This window comes from Leptodactylus fuscus, chromosome 3, assembly GCF_031893055.1.
Source record: "Leptodactylus fuscus isolate aLepFus1 chromosome 3, aLepFus1.hap2, whole genome shotgun sequence".
Lineage (NCBI taxonomy): Eukaryota > Metazoa > Chordata > Amphibia > Anura > Leptodactylidae > Leptodactylus > Leptodactylus fuscus.
Window position 1 is genome coordinate 37,946,601 of NC_134267.1, and position 21,364 is coordinate 37,967,964.

Below are 21,364 nucleotides of genomic sequence, written 5' to 3' on the forward strand. Positions count from 1 at the left end.
GGATTTAGCTGCACGGGACCAGATAATTTGCCATTGGTTCGGGAAAATCTGCCTGTTCAAGGCCCCAGACCACCTCTCCATATATTTATGCGATACGGGGCCCTGCCGTCCGGAGGAGGAGAGGATACCATAAATACCAGAGATAAGGCCTGCAGTAGAGGTGCCCGCACAACATAGTTTTTCAAAGACAGTCGGTGGGGACACCATCAGAGAGCCGAACTGGGTAAAAACAAAATGGACAATCTGCTGGTAATGCAACCATTCAGTGGCGGGTAGATGTAGTTCTGAAACCAAATACTCAAAGGGCCTAAGCACCAACGTCAGCGGGTCTATTAAGTCAGCGACACGGAAAAGGCCTAGCCTACTCCATGGTTGCACCAAAGCTGACGTAAGTTCATCCGGCAGGAGAGGGTGTTGTACAAAAAGGAAATCAAGGACGAGCACTGGGAGGCCAGGGGAAAGATTTTAGAGCAGGTAATCCAAATGGTCCTAGTGAAGCGTATAGGACTCAAAAGGGGAGAGGACCGAGACCACAGAAACGCAGTGGGATGTATCGGAGCTAACCAGAGTTTCTCTATCTCAACCTATTTGGTATAGGCCTGCAGGGCTGTCCAAAATGGAAGCAGCGCAAGTGAGCAGCCCAATAATAATGCAATATGTGGGGTACCGCCAATCCCCCCTCCTCCCTACCAGACAGCATCACCGAACGAGGTATGCGGTGACACTTGCCATTCCAAATAAACTTAAAGATGGATTTTTGAAGGGAGCGCAATTCAGAGTGAGGGACTGCGACCGGAAGAGTTTCAAAATAGTAGAGGAGCTTCGGTAGGAGGAACATTTTGGCCGCATTAATACGACCTATAAGTGAAATATGGAGGGGACGCCATTTATCCAAGAGGCCTCTCAGTTCATTAAATAGGCTAGGGTAATTAACTGAATATAGGGTGGAGTAAAAAGAGGAAAGCTGGATCCCAAGATATCGGAGAGAGCGTTCCTGCCATTGAAAGTCAAAGAACAAAGCAGTTGTAAATCAGCAGCAGAAATATTAAGGGGGAGGGCTTCAGTTTTGGGGGGTTAATTTTATAACCGGAGAAATCTCCATAAATCTTAAGGACCTGGAGAAGGTTGGGGAGAAAAATGTGGGGAAATGTGAGAACATCATCGGCAAACAAACTAATTTTAAAGGATTTATCTCTAACCAAAATACCTGAAATATCAGGATTTAACCGAATCTGGGCAGCCAAGGGCTCAAAGCATAAGGCAAAAATAAGAGGCGATAAAGGACAGCCTTGCAGAGTCCCATTATGAATGGGAAACGGAGCAGAGAGTGAGTTATGGAGTTTCACCACCGCCGAGGGGCAAGAATAGAGCCCCTCAATAGCGGTGAGAAAGGCCCCAGACACACCCAAGCTACCCAGGCCAGCTTTCATAAACAACCAATCAAGGCAGTCAAACTCCTTTTCCGCATCAAGGCTCACAGTCTTGGTGATCCTTGTGGGGTTTACGAACTAAAGTAATGTGAGAGTGGAGCATTGACTGGGGAATAGGGGCACCTTCTAGAAAGGAATTAAAGAGGCGACATAAATGGGGAAGCAAATTGGCCTGGAACGTTTTATAAAGATATATAAAGCTGTCTGGGCCCGGGGCCTTACCGTTGGGGGCTTCTTTAACCGCTTCACGACGGCTGACTGTATATAAACGTCGGCGCGGCTTGGGCTCTGTGCCGCGCCGACGTTTATAAACTGACCCTTTTAAAATGGGGATCGGGTGTCCCCGAGGGTCCGGAGCTCCGTGGACCTAGCGCTAATAGCTGCTGGGGTCCACGGAGACATGATCAGGACCTAATAGATTAAGGTCCCGATCATGTAGCAGCCATGTCAGGGAAAGTTTGTTGCAGTAACAAACTTTCCCTGACATGAGATGCCGCCCGCAGGTAAATGGTCCTGCGGGCGGCATCGTGAGCAGGTGTTAGCTATATGTTATAGCTAACACTGTGCCCGATGTACTCCGATTGGAGCTGGTGTCCGATCGGAGTTTAACCCCTTCAGTTCCGTGATCAAACATGATCACGGCACTGAAGCGGTTCTGCGATGTTATCGGCACCCCCTGCGGGGAGATCGGGGGGTGCCGATATGTAAAACATGCACCCTGGGGTCTAACCAGTGACTCCAGAGTGCATGAGCCCCTCGTTACCTGGTTGACCCTGCCAGGTACTAAGAAAGCCAAGCGATGCGTCTACATCGCTTGGCTTCCTGTTACAGACTGGAGACACGTGCAGCCTGTGTCTCCAGCCTGATTGATTCAGCAATGAATTCATTGCAGAATCAAGTATCCTAAAAGAGACACATAAAAAAAAGGGAAAAAAAAGTGAAAAATATATAATAAAGTGTTTGAAAAAAATTAATAAAGTTATAAAGCCCCAAAAATTCATTTTTATTCAATAGAAAATGAATTATATAAAAAAAACCTAAAAATTAATAAAAACAATGCATATCTGGTACCGCCGCGTCCGTAACAATCTGTACAATAAAACTGAAATAATATTTAATGTACATGGTGAACGTCGGGAAAAAAAAATGGAAAAAACCCGTCGGAAGTAGTGATTTTTCGCCATCTCACCTAAAAAACAAAAAATGCTATAAAAAGTGATCAAAAAGTCATAATCACCCCACAACAGTGCCAATAAAAAGCACAGGTTGTCCCGCAAAAACTAAGCCCTCAAACAACACTGTCAACCGAAAAATAAAAATGTTACGCCTCTCAGAAGATGGCGATGCAAAAATCACTGATTTTGTCCCCAAATGTGTTTTTGTTCTGCAGAATTAGTATCGCATAAAAAAATATAAATGAGGTATCGCCGTAACCGTACCGACCCGCAGAATAAAGGCTACATGTTACTTATACTGTACACTGCATGCTGTAACCGTACTGACCAGCAGAATAAAGGTCACATATTACTTATACTGTACGCTGCATGGCGAAAAATTAAAAAGGTAAAACGCAATGCCAGAATTGATTTTATTTTTTTTTTTAAATCCAGCAAAAAAAGAGTTAATAAAATGTATTCAATAAATTGTAGGCACCCAAAAATGGTGTAATTACAAAATGCATCTCATCCCACAAACAACAAGCCCTTATATGGCCGCGTCACCAGGAAAATATAGAAATTATAGCATCTAGTAATGTGAAGACAAAAAAAAAAAACAAATCACCAAATCATTAGAACACAACTGGCTGCGTCAGGAAGGGAATATATAAGCTGTGCGAGCGTAAATCAGGGGACACTCCAGATTTACAGCTTATGAGTGAAAAGACACCAGAGGTGACCCCCAAAGTGACCCGCAGAGTGACTCCCCCAATTATAGGAGCTCCTGGGACATAGTAGGGAATTTGGTGTCTGCAATGTTCTCCGCACAGCTTATATATTCCCTCTTCGCCATCCGCTGTGCAGTCACGTCCGGGATGGATACCAATACTCACTACACCCCCTGATAAATTCTTTGAGGGGTACAGTTTTCAAAATGGGGTCACTCCTTTGGGGAATCCACTTTTCTGGTACCTTACAGGCTCTACAAACATGACATGATGTCCAGATACCAAACATCTGAATCTGTGCTCCAAAAGCCGCATTGCGCTCCTTCCTTTCTGAGCCCTGCTGTGTGCCCAAACTGCAGTTTATGCCACATGTATGACACATGTATGACACTGGTGTACCCGGGATACCGTACGCAATGCCATATGTGGGTATAAACTGATATAGGGGCACAGCCGGACACAGAAGGGTTGTTTGGTTTTTGGAGCACGGGCGGTTTTGGATTCCACGACACTTTTGCAGAGCTGAAATGCCCGTAAAGTGGAATCCCCTGATATGAGACCTTATTTTGGAAACTACACCCCTGAAGGATTTATCCAGGGGTACAGAGAGCATTTTTAAACCCCAAGTGTTGCTATAATTTATTATCCATAAATGAATACGAAGCTGATTGTGAAAGGTAAAAATAATTTTTTCCAGGAATACGTCATTTCAGTGCCTAATATTTTGTGCCCGACTTGTATCAGAGATGAACGCTCTAAAAGCTGTTGTGCCCGGGATAAATCCCATCAGTGGGGTAGTGTCCAAAATGCGGTGACATGTCTGCGGATTCCACTTTATTGGCAATTCAGGGGCTTTGCAAAAGTGGCATGGTGTCCTAAAACCAAACTGTGCTCCAAAAACCAAAATAGCGCTCCTTCCCTTCTGTGTCCGGCTGTGCCCAAACAGCCGATTCTACCCACATATGGCATTACGTACGTTATCCGGGGTACACCAGTGTCATACATGTGGGCATAAACCGCCATTTGGGTACACAGCAGGGCACAGATGTGAAGGAGCGATATGTACATTTGGAGTGCAGATTTAGATTGTTGGTGTTTGGACACCATATCATATTTGCAGAGACCCAAAAAATGCCCTTACAAAATGGGGTCACTTCTTGGGGAATTCCAGTTTACTGTTGCCTCCAGGGCTCTACAAAAACAACATGGCGCCCAGAGGGTTCCTCTAAATCTGCACCCCAAAAGCTAAAAAGCGCAGTGCTCCTTCCCTTCTGAGCCCTGCTCTGTGCCCAAGTAGCAGTTTACACCCACATATATAATTTTTTTCCCCTCAGGATGGCTCCTTAATAGTTTTAGGAGTGCAGGTCTCTGACAACACAAAGTGGGTGCAATGTATTGTATGGCTGATTTCTTTAAAAATTTCAATTTTCATTTTGTATGTAAATTTTTGGGAAGAATTTTTAGGCTCAAAATGATAATACGCCTTGATACATTCTTTGATGGGTGTAGTTTTTAAAATGGGGTCACTTTTGAGGGGTTTCTATTGTATTGATACATTAGGGGCTCAACAAATGCGACATGGCACCTGAAAACTATTCCAGCAAACCCTGCTCTCCAAAACCCAAATAGCGCTCTTTCCATTCTGAGCCCCACCAAGTACCCATACTGCAGATTATGGCCACATATGGGGTATTGCCGTGTTCAGGAGAAATTGTGTAACAAACTGCGGGGGGCTTTTTCTCTTTTAACCCCTTGTGAAAATAAAAACTTTGGAGATAAAGGGACATTTTAGTAATTTTTAACCTACACATCCCAAGGTTAGTAAAATCTGTGAAACGGCTATAGGGTCAAAATGCTCATTGTACCCCTCAATGAATACCTTAAGGGGTCTACTTTATAAAATGGGGTCATTTATGGGGGTTTTCAATTGTTTTGGTAACTCAAATCTTGTTTGAATGCGCAATGGGCCTGAAACATTTAGAAGCAAAAATTATGTCTTTGAAATCCAGTTGGTGCTCCCTTCTTTTTGGGCCCTAACGTGTGTCCGTACATAGGATTAAGGCCACAAAGTGTACATTTTTGAACACAGGAGAAATGGGGTAATCTATTTTGGGGTGTTTCTCTTCATTTTCATGCATTATGGGGAAAAAAAACTGCCTTTAAAATGACACTTTTGTGTAAAAAATATGAATTTTTTTTGTTTGACGCAAATTTTTTCAAAACCTATGGAGTCAAAATATTCATTATACCCCTCAATGAATAACTCACGGGGTCTAGTTTCTAAAATGGGGTCACAATTTGGAGGTTTCTACTATTTGGGCACCTTGAGGGCACTGCAAATGGGACATGGTGCTTGATCATGATTCCAGCAAAATCTGGCCTCCAAAACCCAATTAGCGCTCTTTCCGTTCTGAGTGCTGCCATGTGTCCGTATATCAGTATACCAGAACATATGGGGTATTGTTGCATTCAGTACAAATTGTGTAGCAAAATGTGGGTTGCAATTTCTCCTTTACCCCCTTTTGAAGATGGAAAATTGGGGGCTAAAGTGACATTATATCAGAAACAAAATAATTTTAAATTTTCATGTCTCAATGGTAAAAAAAATCTGTGAAACACCCGTAGGGTCAAAGTGCTCACTATACCCCTGGATACATTCCTTGAGGGGTCTAGTTTTCAAAATGGTGTCATTTTTGGGGGGAGTTCCACTGTTCTGGCACTTCAGGGGCTCTGCAAATGCGACATGGTGCCTGAAACAGATTCCAGCAAAATCTGCCCTCCAAAATCCCAATAGCGCTCCTTCTGTTCTGGACCCTACAGTGTGCCCATACATCATTTAACTTTCTTACATGGGACGGTTTCATGCTTGGGGGAAATTGCTTAATAGAATTTAGAATGCGTTTTCTCCTTTAACACGTTGTGAATGTGTAAATTCTAGGGTTAAATGAATATATTAGTGAAAAAAAATTTAAATTGTAAATTTGACCTCTATTTTGTTTTAAATTGCCGTGAAATGCTGAAAGGGTTAAGAAACTTCCTAAATGCAGTTCTGAATTCTTCCAGGAGTGTAGTTTTTAGAATGGGGTGATTTATGGGGGTTTCTATTAGAGAGGCCTTTCAAGACCCCTTCAGAACTGAACTGGTCCCTTGAAAAATGTGTGTTGGAAAGATTCTTACAAATTTGGAAAATTACTGCTTGACTTTTAAGCCTTATAACATCTGAAAAAAATGAAAGGGCAATTAAAGTTTGATGCCAATATAAAGCAGAGATATGGTAAATTAAATTTATGAAGTAGTTTGGGTAGTATGACATTCTACATGAAAGGCATGCAATTTCAAAGTTTGAAAACTGCATTTTTTTCAAAATTGTCACCAAATTTCCTATTTTTTCATAATAAAAGACAAAACATATTGACCAAAATGTACCACTGACACGATGTACAATGTGTCACGAGAAAACAGTCTCAGAATCACCATGATAAGTTAGTGCATCTCAAAGTTATTACCACATAAAGTGACACATGTCAGATTTGAAAAATGAGGCCTGGTCATTTAGCTACTTTTAGGCTCTGTCTTGAAGAGGTTAAGGGTGGAGCTAATCTCATCAGTCCTAATAGGAACATTCAACACAGTAACTGCAGAGGGAAAAAGCTTAAGGAGGAAGCAAGCCTCCAGATATGAGTGCAATGCAGTTGCCTGTTGTGACGGGTCCGCATTGGAGCAGGGGGGGGGGGATATTATACAGTTTCGTGTATTAGTCCGTGATCAAGGAAGCTATAGAGTCAGGATGATAATGGAGGATTCCCTTTGGATCTCGAACAACATGTGGGCAGAGGAAGTTTGGTGGTCACGCAAGGTCTTGGCCAGAAGGGTGTGAGCTTTCTTGCCCCTCTCATAGTAGCGCTGACGGCTATACAGGAGAAGACATTGGGTAGCCCGAGTTGCCAAATCTCTCAAATCCGCCCTAGCCGCTACAAGGAGACGAAGGATGGAGACAGAAGGGGCACGATTTAAACTATCAGAAAGGGACTGAATCCGGGAAACCAAGGCCCTCTCCTTGGCTATCTTGTCCTTTTTTAAGACTGGTAGCCAGGGCAATACAATGGCCTCTCGTGACCACCTTATGGGCCTAGTGAAAGCAATTTTTAGTTCTTATTTGTTTATGGCATTTGCCTTTATATTCAGGTATGCAGGTTTGCTGTAGGAGAATACACCAGATGTTACGTTCCGGCTATTTCTATCAGTGATAGATATTATGCTGTGTACTATAAAATTTCATGGAGGAAAAAAAAGCCTCAATATGAGAACGAGGCCTTAAAATTTCCATGCCATAATAGATGATCATTCACACTGCAGATATATTATCGCCTGCTGTCTGCATTACAAGAACTGCCATATACACTGACATGAGATAATGTTATGGCTGTCCATTTCTTAAAAATCCAAGAAAAGCTTCTGTGAATGAACCAGATTTGACGCTCGCCTGACACTACTCGCAGTTCACTATTTATAGATTGCAATATGTTCAGAAAAAGCAGTGAGAAAAAGAAAAAAGCAGGGTAGAGGGCACGGTAGTCAGGCGGGGTGCCAAGGCATCGGTGCCAACATCTACAGTGCAGTGATCTCATTTTACAAGGCTTCATTGGCTGCATTTTTCATTTGCTCCTTCTTAACAAAGGCTTCAATGGCCATTTTCTTCACCCAAAAAGACGACTGCTCAAAGATGGTGCAGGAAATTTATAGGACTAACCATCGCACCAATGTGTCAACCCACAACGGGCATGAAAATGATAACTAAAGAGGACCCTTCATGCTCTCAAAGATCAGTTTTGGCAGTAGGCATGTCCTCAGTTGCAGAGATATCGGTGCTGCTAGTTTCGGTACCAATATCAGAGGGGCTGGCCTGACAGCTTAGAGTCATTGTCATTTTAGCATCTGTCACCTGACTGAGACCTCTATGTTAGAGCATCAATAGATGTCATTGTAAAGGCAAGACAGTGACGCATCCAAAGGTTCCCAGATGAGAGTGCTGAAAGCTGCAACAGCCCGGACAGTGACTTACTAAATGTACAACCCAATGTAGACCATTAACAGGCTGCAGCACCACCGCCCCTGCAAACAGAGGATTGGCAGGGCTACCCCACCAATCGTAACAATCTATACCGTCTTGGAAAACCCCTTTAAGAGCAAGTTCACACAGGGTTTTTTGGACCGGATTTGGACACGAGAATCCGCCTCAGAATCTGCTCCAAAAAAACCCACCTCCTACGACTGGATTAGGCCCAAATGAATGGGCCTAGTCATGAGGGAGTGTCGCGTCGCGGACACCCGTTGCTGATTCAGCTGCGGAATCTGCGGCAAGATAGGGCAGCTTGTTTCTATTTTTTGGAAAAAGAAAGTGAACGGCTCCCATTGAAGTCAATGGGAGGCGGCTTTTGGAGCCGGATTCTGAGGTGGATTCCACGTCAAAATACGGTCGAAAAAACCCTGTGTGAACTTACCCTCAGGCCGACATACAGGTCCGGGTCTGCTGAAGGATGTCCACAAAGTATATGTTGCAGTGAAGCCGACCGCAGAATAAAACAGTCAAAAATCAGCTCATTCAGGGCAGCCGGCCTTCGCTTTCAACCTTTGCATTGTAAACCATAGCATAATACACAGCAATAACTGACATGGTGTGTTTGTGTGGTTTGTTTTTTTTACTGCAGAGTGTGAATGAGATTTGTTGAAATCCCATCCACTCCATTCTTACCGTAGTTCACAGCAGGACAGCGGCTACCATGTGATTCCCTGTGGATAACCTGCTGCGAACTCACCATGTGTGTGCCAGCCTAGAAGTGATCTTACATGATCAGCAAAACACAGGAAGGAGACAGAAGGTGCGCAAAATTTTATATAGCAAATGACTCGATGTACAAAGATAAAGCGGAACTCTAATCATAAAACAACCTTCCTGCTTCCTGTTCGCACACACATAGGAGATAATAACAGGGATGAGTGCTGCTGGGAACTTCCTGTGCTGGCTGGAGGCTCATTAGCATATGAATAAAAACGGACTTATTCAGAAACCACTGAGGCAATCTACATACTAAAGGTAGGTGTGGAATAGACTTTTTAAAGCCTATGCAAGGATGTGATTAGTTCAAAATGACTTTTCCCAGTGATAGAGCCCCTTTAAGACGTACACAAGGAATATGATATTTACTGGTTGTACAACCCCTTCTCTTACCAGGCCATGTATAAGGCCAGGCCACAAACTATGTCCTTAAAAGTCTTTGGGATTATTTTCTATTTAAGTATTTTGCTTACTTAAGGAAGGAGGTGTCTGAACTTGTTATCTTATTGTGCACTGACTTCTGAGTCATTCTTAGAAAGTGACCTAACAAGGTTAGCAGGACAAGTGTTTAACCTGACGGACAGAATATACAAGAGCTCGCACCAGCCTGTAGTATCTAGTCTAGAACGTCAAAAAAAAAAACACATTAAAATATTATGACAATTTGGTAAAAATTAGTTTTTCACACGTGAAATTAACCACAAATAAAACCTATCCATAGGGGCATATACATAACATGGCAGTTAATACACCTTAAACATTATAAAACCCCATTGACATATATTTTGTAATGGGAATGCAAACTGACTAATGACACTTTTTTTTTTTTTTCTTTTTAATACAGACCTAATGTCCGTGAGAAACAACTGTGTCCCCTGGTGCAAGTACATGAACGGCCCTTATTCATAATAAGCCATAATACAATGGGTTTACAGTAGCATTTGAGCACTTCAGTGCCAATTCTGCAAAAAAATAAAATTAAAAATTGATGGAAACCCGGCAGTCCCCATTATGGTCTATGGGTTTCCATGTGTAGGTTTTCATGTGTAAGCGGACAGGGTTTCAGTCTTTCGGGACTCAAAGAACGGAAACCCTAATACTAGAGAGAACTTAACCTCAGTTCACTTTGAATGTGTTTGTCCCGATGGTGTAAGAAACATGAGACAGGTAAACACGTCCTAAAATACCGTTAATCAAAGTGAACGCGCTGGCATTTCTGTTTCGATTCAAGACTGTTTCGATTATTTTGCATCCATGTCATCCTGTCTGACACGGCCATGCACTAAAGGGTAGATCACTACTCAGGACTAGAGATGAGCGAACACTGTTCGGATCAGCCGATCCGAACAGCACACTCCCATAGAAATGAATGGAAGCACCTGTGACGCCGGCCGGCCGGCGGCAAAGTCAGCGTCACAGGTGCTTCCATTCATTTCTATGGGAGCGTGCTGTTCGGATCGGCTGATCCGAACAGTGTTCGCTCATCTCTACTCAGAACTGCTGGTGTGGTACATAATTAGGGGCGTGGCATGTAACAAGGGGAGTGTCCTAATATAATTAATGAATACTGATGTTGATTAGGGTCATAAATGCCGGCCCTTCTGGACGCTCATCAGTTACGCCATTCCAACCAGAGAGGAGCAGATTATAGCCATACCTGGATGAGGTTTCCTGACTGTACGGCCATGTCTACTGGCAACCGCTTAACCCTACAAACACGGTGATATCCACAGACATAGCAAACAAACAAACTGTGAATCCCCTCCTCAAACAGGCTACACAACAATGAACAATGGCTGGCAGTCCTCTAATCTTCTAGAAACCCAGCACAATACATTCTTCTTACTGACAGATGTAACACCGCACGTTCCTTCTTTCCATCCTTTATAGTCTTTTGTGTCCACTGCACATGATCTAATAACTTTATAGAGAAATGGATGTTGGCAGATTGATAAGAATATTCTAAACTTATGGTCACATCTTAAAATAAATCAACTTGGGCAAAAACTTGTACCCTTTCGACCGTTGTTGGCCTTATATGTCACACTATTTTGGGCCGAGGTGAGCCAAGGGAGGCACAGAACAAGGGAAGTGGCGGGAGCGGGCAACGTGTCACAATTACACCCGAAAACTGGCATAGATGGGTTGATGAAATTCCTCCCTATAAGTCTTGCATTCTGCTTTGATCAACCGTTTTCCTCTCTGTAGTCTTCATTTCTAATTTTCAGTTTTCCAGGAGCTGCTATACATATCATGCAGAGAGAAGACTAAGGACTAGAGATGAGCGAACACTGTTCAGATCAGCTGATCCGAACAGCACGCTCCCATAGAAATGAATGGAAGCACCTGGCACGTACACTTTGCCGGCGGCCGGTCGCCGTGCCAGGTGCGTCCATTCATTTCTATGGGAGCGTGCTGTTCGGAACGGCTGATCCGAACAGTGTTCGCTCATCTCTACTAAGGACTTGTTCACTCTTGGGTCAAAACCCGCCTGCCACGACCATCGCGGTTGCGGTTTCCCCCTCCGGAGTCTGCTTAACTGAATGGGCCGATCCCAGAGGTCGCTGCCGCCAGGCGGAAGCCACGGTCACGATCCGCCTGAAGAAAGGGCAGCTCGCAACGGAAAAAAGAATGCTAGTGGTCTCCATAGACCACCATTGTATGGAGGAGGATTTTGAGGCGAAATCCACTGTCAAAATCCGCCTTCTTGCCCCCGTGTGAACTAGCCCTAACATTAAAGAGGATCTAGCACTGCACAGATGAAAAACCTCCAGAAAATGATTATTTATTGCGTTTCATTACAAACTCCAATATCAGACATGTTTCGACAGAACAGGAGATCCTGCTTTTCTTTCACTCTCTTGTATACAGAGACGCAGCCGCAACAGCATGGAGGACACGAGCGGAGCTGCCTTGAATCCAGCACTGGAGCAGAACATGAAACACTTACTAACCAGCAGCAACTTTACAGTCACTTGCTTTCGCCCCTTCCCCTTCTCCATAGGCTTCTATTTGCAGCCTGTAATCTAGTCTGAGCTAACAATCTTATCTTCCAAAGCAGTGAGAGATTGTTTTTTGGATACAGGGAGATAGCAAAGATCTGGAGAAGAGGGAAGTAGATATAAGGCATTCCTTAGCTAAGTTTTATTGCATATGCTTCTCGTATTTGCTTGCACTATTGATTTATACAAAGTGTGTTGAAGTTGCCGTAACCATTTATGTGACACTTCATTATACAGGAGTGAAAGGGGACCTAGAAATATATGGAGACACTGACTAATGTTGTCCAATAATAGAAAGCACTGACCAAATAAAAAGATTTCTGAGCTAGACACGGAATGGAGCAGGAAGCAGACAGCACCGTACTCTGTGTAATGGCTGATCTGCAATAACCAGGTCTTACCACCAGAGGACAGAGCTTTCTGCTTCCTGCTCCATTATCTGTGACGGACTCCCACCAATCTCATATTGATGACCAATCCTATGAAGAGGTCATCGATAGTTTTAGCCCAGAAAAACCCTTTAAGGCCGGGGCCCCACGGACCGGAAACGCAGTGATTTGCCCGCAGTGGAGACGCTGTGGGAAAAATCACGGCGTTGTACAGTGCAGGCAAAGTGGATGGGATTCATACGAATCCCATCCCCACTTTGCGGAAAAGATGCTGTTGCGGCTTTGCAAATCGCAGCATGTCAATTATATCTACGGAAACGCCGGCGGCTTTCCCGTAGATATAATGTTAAGAGAAAGTCCGCAGAGGAAAACTCCGTGAACTTTCTCTTAAAAGCGTTGCGGAAAGAACCGCAATGCGATCACACAGCGGTTCTTCCTGCAGCGCTTTAGTGCTGCAGATACGGCCCGTGGGACCTTAGCCTAAAAAGGGAAAGTGTCACCAGTAGAGATGAGCGAGTACTGTTCGGATCAGCCGATCTGAACAGCACGCTCGCATAGAAATGAATGGACGTAGCCAGCACGCGGGGGGTTAAGCGACCGGCCGCCGTCAAAGCGGAAGTACCAGGTGCATCCATTCATTTCTATGGAGCGTGCTGTTCGGATCGGCTGATCCGAACAGTACTCGCTCATCTCTAGTCACCAGTAAACAACCTATCGATTACATTACGTTTTTATATGAAACAAAAAATAAGATTAAGTGTTTCATTTTCCATGTCATCACAGTATGTAGATTTCAACCAAATCCTAAAAATCTTGCAATTCCCATTCTTGCCACTAAGCCAAAAATAGTTGCTGACTTCTTGTTTCCTAAAGGCCGACCACGAGCCATAGACATAATGGTCTGGAGAAGACCCTATTGATTTCTGTTGGAGAGGTTTTTTTTTTTTGGTTTTTTTTGGGAAGGCTCTGTGACCTCTGCAGAGGTCATGGCACAGAGGAGGGGCGGGGAGTATCTAAGTAGTGAAATTAGTTACTGTGACTGGTGGATTCCATGCCTTATTAACAGATATATGATAGGAAAACTGATGACCACAGCTAAGAGTGCTGCAAATTATTATGCTTAGTGGTCAGAGTCAGAACTGCATGATTTTATTTTATTTTTTAAGGAATTTTCTAAAATATACATATCATGTTTACAAATAGGTTTAAAGGGGTTATCCGGTTTCTATGATCGATATCCTTAAGTCAGGCCATCTATATTAGATCTGCAGGGGTTTGACACCCTGGACACCGGCAGATCACTGGCTCACTCACTGTACAAACTGTAGTAACAAGTGTATGTACTGGAGTGTGCCGCTATAGACTTCAATGGGGGCAGCGCTGCAGTACCTACAGTCACCACTACAGTTTGCAGGGTGCGTGAGTGATGCAGCTCTTCAAAGTTGCTTCAGTACCGGTGATCTGAGGGAGTCCCGAGTGTCACACCCCTGCATATAGTATTGATGGCCTGTCTTAAGGAAAGCCCATCAATCATAGAAACCAGATAACACCTTTAACATAAGACAATAAAAAAAAAATAGTTAATTTTCTGGCGACACATTGCCTCTATGTCCGTTCAGTGGATTAGCTTACTACCTACCCGCATGTGTGTGATCACTAAAGAACCCACTGCTGGAAGAGAACAGGGATCCCCTATTATGAGAACAGGGATCATGTAAACCCCTCTTTGAATATCTTGCTGGTTGCACATGTGCACTGCCACTCTATATATCTATAGGGGTCTAAGTGATCTAGCAGAGTCGCTCCATTCAGATGGGACACACTGGATCCCTGTTTTTGGAATAGAGGTGATTCCAACAAACAGACACTTATGACCAACCCACAGGACAAGGGATAAGTTGTGAATTTGGAATTTCACATGCAGTTTTACTACAGCCTTGGAATGAGACTGATCGTCCTCCTTTGGTTCTACAAAATGACACTAAAAACTAAATCTGTGACTAAATGTAAAACTACCCATAGAACTGCCCTAGCGGCAATTGCAGCAAACTTTATTTGTCTATCCACGTTTGCACAGGACAACGTGACAGAAGACTTGGCACTTAAAGAAAGAAAGTAAAGAGAAGAAAAATAAAGGTCTTATTGCTATATGTCGCAGCATTAAAAGGGAGCTAGTCAATGCTGCTATATCTATAGGCCACATATATATTGCTTTATAGCATATTAAATATCTAGAACACTTTTTGTAACTTACGAAGTCCCCAAGCACATGGACACAATAAGTCTCAATACACACAAGTGCAAAATGTACAAACGGAGCGCTGCACAGCTTGTTGGTTCTGTATGGATTCCATATCCTACTAACATTAGAAAGGTGAAAGTTTGTGTGTTTGGATGTTTGTTCCTCAATCACACCCAAACAAATTTCATATATACATACCTTGGCTCCTGGATTGAAACATAAACTACTTACTATCCCCGTAGACCACCGGATGTCACGCTCAAGGACCCAAGATGATGTCATGTCAGGCCCTTGAGCCGTTCCCCAATTGGCTGGCGCTACTGGGTGGGTCTAACCTTTAGGTCATGCCCCTTTCATGGTAAACCACTGTGCAATAAGTGAACTCTTTTTGCTCCAATTTGCACATATTTGCAACTTTTCAGGCTCTTTCTATGCCACCTGACATAAACTGACCACAATCTCGATGAGTTGATGTGACTCGGTACATCGCAGTTGGCACAGTGTCCAGGTCCGCGCTGCGGCCGGATTGTCACATTTCACTTTATGTAGACTTGTATAGGAAGTGGATCAGGTTATCCAGGGTCTCTGATTTTCTGCAAAATGAAGTTCTGCAGCATCTGAGGTATGAATTGCCAGGAATAACGTGCTATCTGCTACATATATGCAATGATAGCACAAAGATACATAAGGTCACAAAAGTCTTACATCTAAAACATCATCAATATGAGAACACTTGTCAAAAAACCTACAGTTGTCATTAGATACCAAACATACAAAGCCCTCATTATGGCTATAGGGTTTAGAAACAACAAAAGGGAAGTTTTTCGATGACTCAGGGCTGTATTAATCCCTTCTGCAGCCTCAGTTCGTGGAGGGGGTTTCTGCCGTTTCAGCAGATTTACTGCTCATCACAGAATGCAGTACACATAGGATAATAGAGGAAAATGGAGAACTCACCCGTGACACAAAACTGTGCTAAAGGGTCTACAAACCCAGAAAGAAAACCATATAGGAGTACCCTGACAGGACACACACGTACTATGGGATGTGTACAACCTAGACATCACACCAATGCCGGCCTGAGATATAGAGACATACCGGTAGTTATACTGCAAATATGACAGTGTCACCTATAGCCAGGATAGATTGGAAATGCAAATTGGGTGGGGGGCTGCACAATGTGCCACCTGTGATCACCAGGGTATTACTGCCAGGGGTTGGATGAAGTGGCAGTCACTGTACTGAACTCTGGAAATAGCCGAGCGCCGCACCAGCCCCATAGAAACGAACAGAGCAGCAATGCACAAGTGTGACCACCACTCTATTCAACTATCCTGACTGTGGCCTTGCTGCTGGATAATAGAGAATACAGGGCCCCTCTCCATCCATCAGTCAGGGCGGGGGGCCCACACATATCAAAGAGTTATCACCCATCTAATGGATAGGCCATAGCTTCATATTACCAGACCAGGCCTTCAGAAAAAGTACTGCATGCCTGGATTTTATGACCAACCAACACAGAGAATGATGGGCAATGGGGCAACGAGGGAAACGATGGGCAATGGGGAAACTATGGGCAATGGGGAAACTATGGGCAATGGGGAAACTATGGGCAATGGGGAAACTATGGGCAATGGGGAAACTATGGGCAATGGGGAAACTATGGGCAATGGGGAAACTATGGGCAATAGGTCTCTTGGGGATTATCCTTTGCAGTCTGCGCCATATTTCCGTTCTTCTGCAATGGGCCAGAAGAATGGACTAAACCAATGCAGATATCTTAAAACAAGGGCACCTTCACATATATTTGTCTAGGTCATATTTACAAGAGGATTCGCTACAAATACCTAAGTGCATCCCTCATCTTTCGGACCAGTTTGATGCTTGCGGATCTGCACAAGATAATCATCTGTATTTCCATGCAGAACCCGCTGACATTGCACGCCACTTCATGCAGATTTTTATTTCTAGCAGCGCTGACAAGAATCTGACACATGTGAACTGGGATACATGAACCCCATCACATCGGATACAGACTGGTGCACTGGGATACATGAACCCCATCACATCGGATACAGACTAGTGCACTGGGATACATGAACCCCATCACATCGGATACAGACTGGTGCACTGGGATACATGGACCCCATCACATCGGATACAGACTGGTGCACTGGGATACATGAACCTCATCACATCAGGTACAGACTGGGATACATGAACCCCATCACATCAGGTACAGACTGGTGCACTGGGATACATGAACCTCATCACATCAGGTACAGACTGGGATACATGAACCCCATCACATCAGGTACAGACTGGTGCACTGGGATACATGAACCCCATCACATCAGGTACAGACTGGGATACATGAACCCCATCACATCAGGTACAGACTGGTGCACTGGGATACATGAACCCCATCACATCAGGTACAGACTGGGATACATGAACCCCATCACATCGGATACAGACTGGTGCACTGGGATACATGGACCCCATCACATCGGATACAGACTGGTGCACTGGGATACATGAACCCCATCACATCGGATACAGACTGGTGCACTGGGATACATGAACCCCATCACATCGGATACAGACTGGTGCACTGGGATACATGGACCCCATCACATCGGATACAGACTGGTGCACTGGGATACATGAACCTCATCACATCAGGTACAGACTGGTGCACTGGGATACATGGACCCCATCACATCGGATACAGACTGTTGCACTGGGATACATGGACCCCATCACATCGGATACAGACTGGTGCACTGGGATACATGGACCCCATCACATCGGATACAGACTGGTGCACTGGGATACATGGACCCCATCACATCGGATACAGACTGGTGCACTGGGATACATGAACCCCATCACATCAGGTACAGACTGGTGCACTGGGATACATGAACCCCATCACATCAGGTACAGACTGGTGCACTGGGATACATGGACCCCATCACATCGGATACAGACTGGTGAACTGGGATACATGGACCCCATCACATCGGATACAGACTGGTGCACTGGGATACATGGACCCCATCACACCGGATACAGACTGGTGCACTGGGATACATGGACCCCATCACATCGGATACAGACTGGTGCACTGGGATACATGGACCCCATCACATCGGATACAGACTGGTGCACTGGGATACATGGACCCCATCACATCGGATACAGACTGGTGCACTGGGATACATGGACCCCATCACATCGGATACAGACTGGTGCACTGGGATACATGGACCCCATCACATCGGATACAGACTGGTGCACTGGGATACATGGACCCCATCACATCGGATACAGACTGGTGCACTGGGATACATGAACCCCATCACATCGGATACAGACTGGTGCACTGGGATACATGAACCCCATCACATCGGATACAGACTGGTGCACTGGGATACATGAACCCCATCACATCGGATACAGACTGGTGCACTGGGATACATGGACCCCATCACATCGGATACAGACTGGTGCACTGGGATACATGGACCCCATCACATCGGATACAGACTGGTGCACTGGGATACATGAACCCCATCACATCGGATACAGACTGGTGCACTGGGATACATGGACCCCATCACATCGGATACAGACTGGTGCACTGGGATACATGAACCCCATCACATCGGATACAGACTGGTGCACTGGGATACATGAACCCCATCACATCGGATACAGACTGGTGCACTGGGATACATGGACCCCATCACATTGGATACAGACTGGTGCACTGGGATACATGGACCCCATCACACCGGATACAGACTGTCGGCAGATTCTGTCAACTCTTTTATAACCCTATATGCAAAACACTGCGGAGTCAGGCTGCTGAGTGTGAACAAGGTTTTACAGAACTGTGGTAGGTCTCATATAAACCTATGGACGCCAGTCCTGAAGACCAACTACTGGAGCGGGCTGGGGTGCGAGACCCCCCGCACTGCACTGACTTGCTGCAGTCCCTTCACCTTGGCCGGTACATGACGCATGTGTGCGCGGGCTGCCCTCCGTACCTGCTGAACCTTTTCATGCCCTTGCTGTCGCAGTCGGAGTCGTGTGGGTAATGCCCCTTAGTGGCCTTGCTCCCCGGTATCCTCAGGTTCTTCAGGCGGCACTCCCTGTCCAGAGGGGCCGCTCCGAAGCTGTCATGCTCCCGGGCGGCAGGCTCGGCTCTCTTTCTCATTCCTGGGCAGGCGGGGGGCTCGGCTGGAGGCTGCGGCGGAGCTACGATGTGCACATCAGGGAAGGGACGGAGCGCAGTGCACGGGCTGTTGTTGTGTTCTCCTCAGCTCCCTCCCCGCACAGCTGAGCTCCGCCGCCGCCTCCTCCTCCGTGACCTCCGGCCGCCCAATCACACGGGGAGGCTGCTTGGTTACCAGGTCCTCAGAGCCGCCTCTATGGCAGCAGCAGCAGCCGCTGTGATGGAGGACAGTAGACGGGGTATATAGACTGTACATAGACTGTATACAGTGGGTGGCATACAGGCTTCCCGCCATTCTACCTCCTCCCTCCATTACCTGACATTCTGTGAATGGGATACATGAACCCCATCACATCAGGTACAGACTGGTGCACTGGGATACATGAACCCCATCACATCAGGTACAGACTGGTGCACTGGGATACATGAACCCCATCACATCAGGTACAGACTGGGATACATGAACCCCATCACATCGGATACAGACTGGTGCACTGAGATACATGGACCCCATCACATTGGATACAGACTGGTGCACTGGGATACATGGACCCCATCACATCGGATACAGACTGGTGCACTGGGATACATGAACCTCATCACATCAGGTACAGACTGGGATACATGAACCCCATGAAGGACACTATTGTAGGACTGGCGAAGTGTGTTGAGGCCACTGAAGGACCCGTCAGATCATATGACCCTCCATTAGTGGCCATATTCTGGATGAGAGCACGATGCCAGCGGCGAAGAGGACCGTACGAAACAAGAGGGCGACACGGAACAAGGGAAGACATCTGCGCTGATCTCTGAATAACAATATATACGTGACTTAAGGGAAAAGGATGATAAATAGACAAACCCCTTTAATGATACATATGCAATACTGCATATTGCTTCACACTACTAGTGTACACTTACATATATGTTACATAGGATTTAACAGATCAGAGAGAGGACTTTGGCCCGGTATACACCCAGGCATCAGTAGGTACATGTGTATACAGGCGTGTCCGTTGGGAGTAGCTTGCAACTTGTGTGACTAGTTGTCTCTTAGATACTATTACCTACCATCTATTCCCATGTCAACTCTACCTCCTGTACACAACTGACTCGATGGTGTCAGAGACTAGTCCATTTTTTTCTACAAAAGAGATAATGTTGGTTTTAAGGGATGAAGCTGTATATGGGAACGTGTTATCTGTTGGCTCACCAGAGTGTAAAAGTGAAAATTGGCTGTACTGGCGCGGTACGCTTGTGTAGCAGAACAGAGGAAAATGGCTGCTTGGGCATGCACAGTTGGCTCTGCTGAACCCAAAGTGGCAAAGTCAATTGCACATGCGCAAGATTTTACATACGTACAGTGCTGCGTCAGATGCCTGTGAAAGGCAGACGTTTCATCGAAGAGGGGGAGTGATCAAAAGCATAAAAGGGGTGGTGAAGAATTATGACGCGGGGTACTCGGAGCACTGGGGGAACGTCCCTGGTGCTCTGTGATCCTAATTTGCATAAGAGAAGAATTGTGCAGAAACGGTGGGGAAAAGCAAAGACTGAAATGTAGGAGAAGGCCATTCCAATGTGCCACTAGTTAATAAAGGGATCCTATCATTAAAATGCTATTTTTTGTCCCTAACACGTAGGAATAGCCTTAAGAAAGGCTATTCTTCTCCTACCTTTAGATGTCTTCTCCACGCCGCCATTCAGTAGAAGTCCCGGTTTTCTTCTGTATGCAAATGAGTTCTCTCGCAGCACTGAGGGCGTCCCCAAAGCTGCAAGAGAACTCTCCAGCGCCACCTCTACCTTTGCCTGGAACGGCCTCTCCACGCATCTTCTTCCGGCGCTGGCTTCAAACTTCTAGGTATGCGCAGTCAAGCCGTCGGGCCTCGGGCAGAGCTGACTGTGCATGCCTGCAACCATTTTCTTGTGGCCGCTTGACCCAGCTTTCTGTGTAAGAGGCCACAGGAAAATTACCACGGGCATGCGCAGTCGGCTCTGCCCGACGGCAGAGCCGACTGCGCATGCCTAGAAGATTGAAGCCAGCACCGGAAGAAGCCGCGGGGAGAGGCCATTCCAGGCGAAGATAGAGGTGGCGCTGGAGAGTTCTCTCGCAGCTTTGGGGACGCCCTCAGTGCTGCGAGAGAACTCATTTGCATACAGAAGAAATCCAGGACTTCTACTGAACGACAGCGCAGAGAAGACATCTAAAGGTAGGAGAAGAATAGCCTTTCTTAAGGCTATTCTACGTGTTAGGGTAAAAAAAACAACACTTTAATGATAGAATCCATTTAACAATGTGTTTTTCGAATGATAAGACTCCCTTCAAGGCTTATCCACTGT

The 21,364-nt window shown here is 45.4% G+C and overlaps 1 protein-coding gene across 2 annotated transcripts in view; it reads right to left on the reverse strand.

Moving 5' to 3' along the window:
• ABHD12 (abhydrolase domain containing 12, lysophospholipase) overlaps window positions 1-21,364 on the reverse strand; it is a 68,726-nt gene that overhangs the window by 36,851 nt on the left and 10,511 nt on the right. Inside the window, exon 1 of one of the 2 annotated variants that reach the window (XM_075267434.1) lies at window positions 18,840-19,142. The exons of the other annotated variant lie outside the window; for it this stretch is intronic. Within the exon in view, the coding sequence (XP_075123535.1) occupies window positions 18,840-19,009 (170 nt within the window). The 5' untranslated portion in view covers window positions 19,010-19,142. Of the gene's footprint in view, window positions 1-18,839; window positions 19,143-21,364 lie in introns of those variants that run through there. 2 annotated transcript variants of the gene reach the window in all.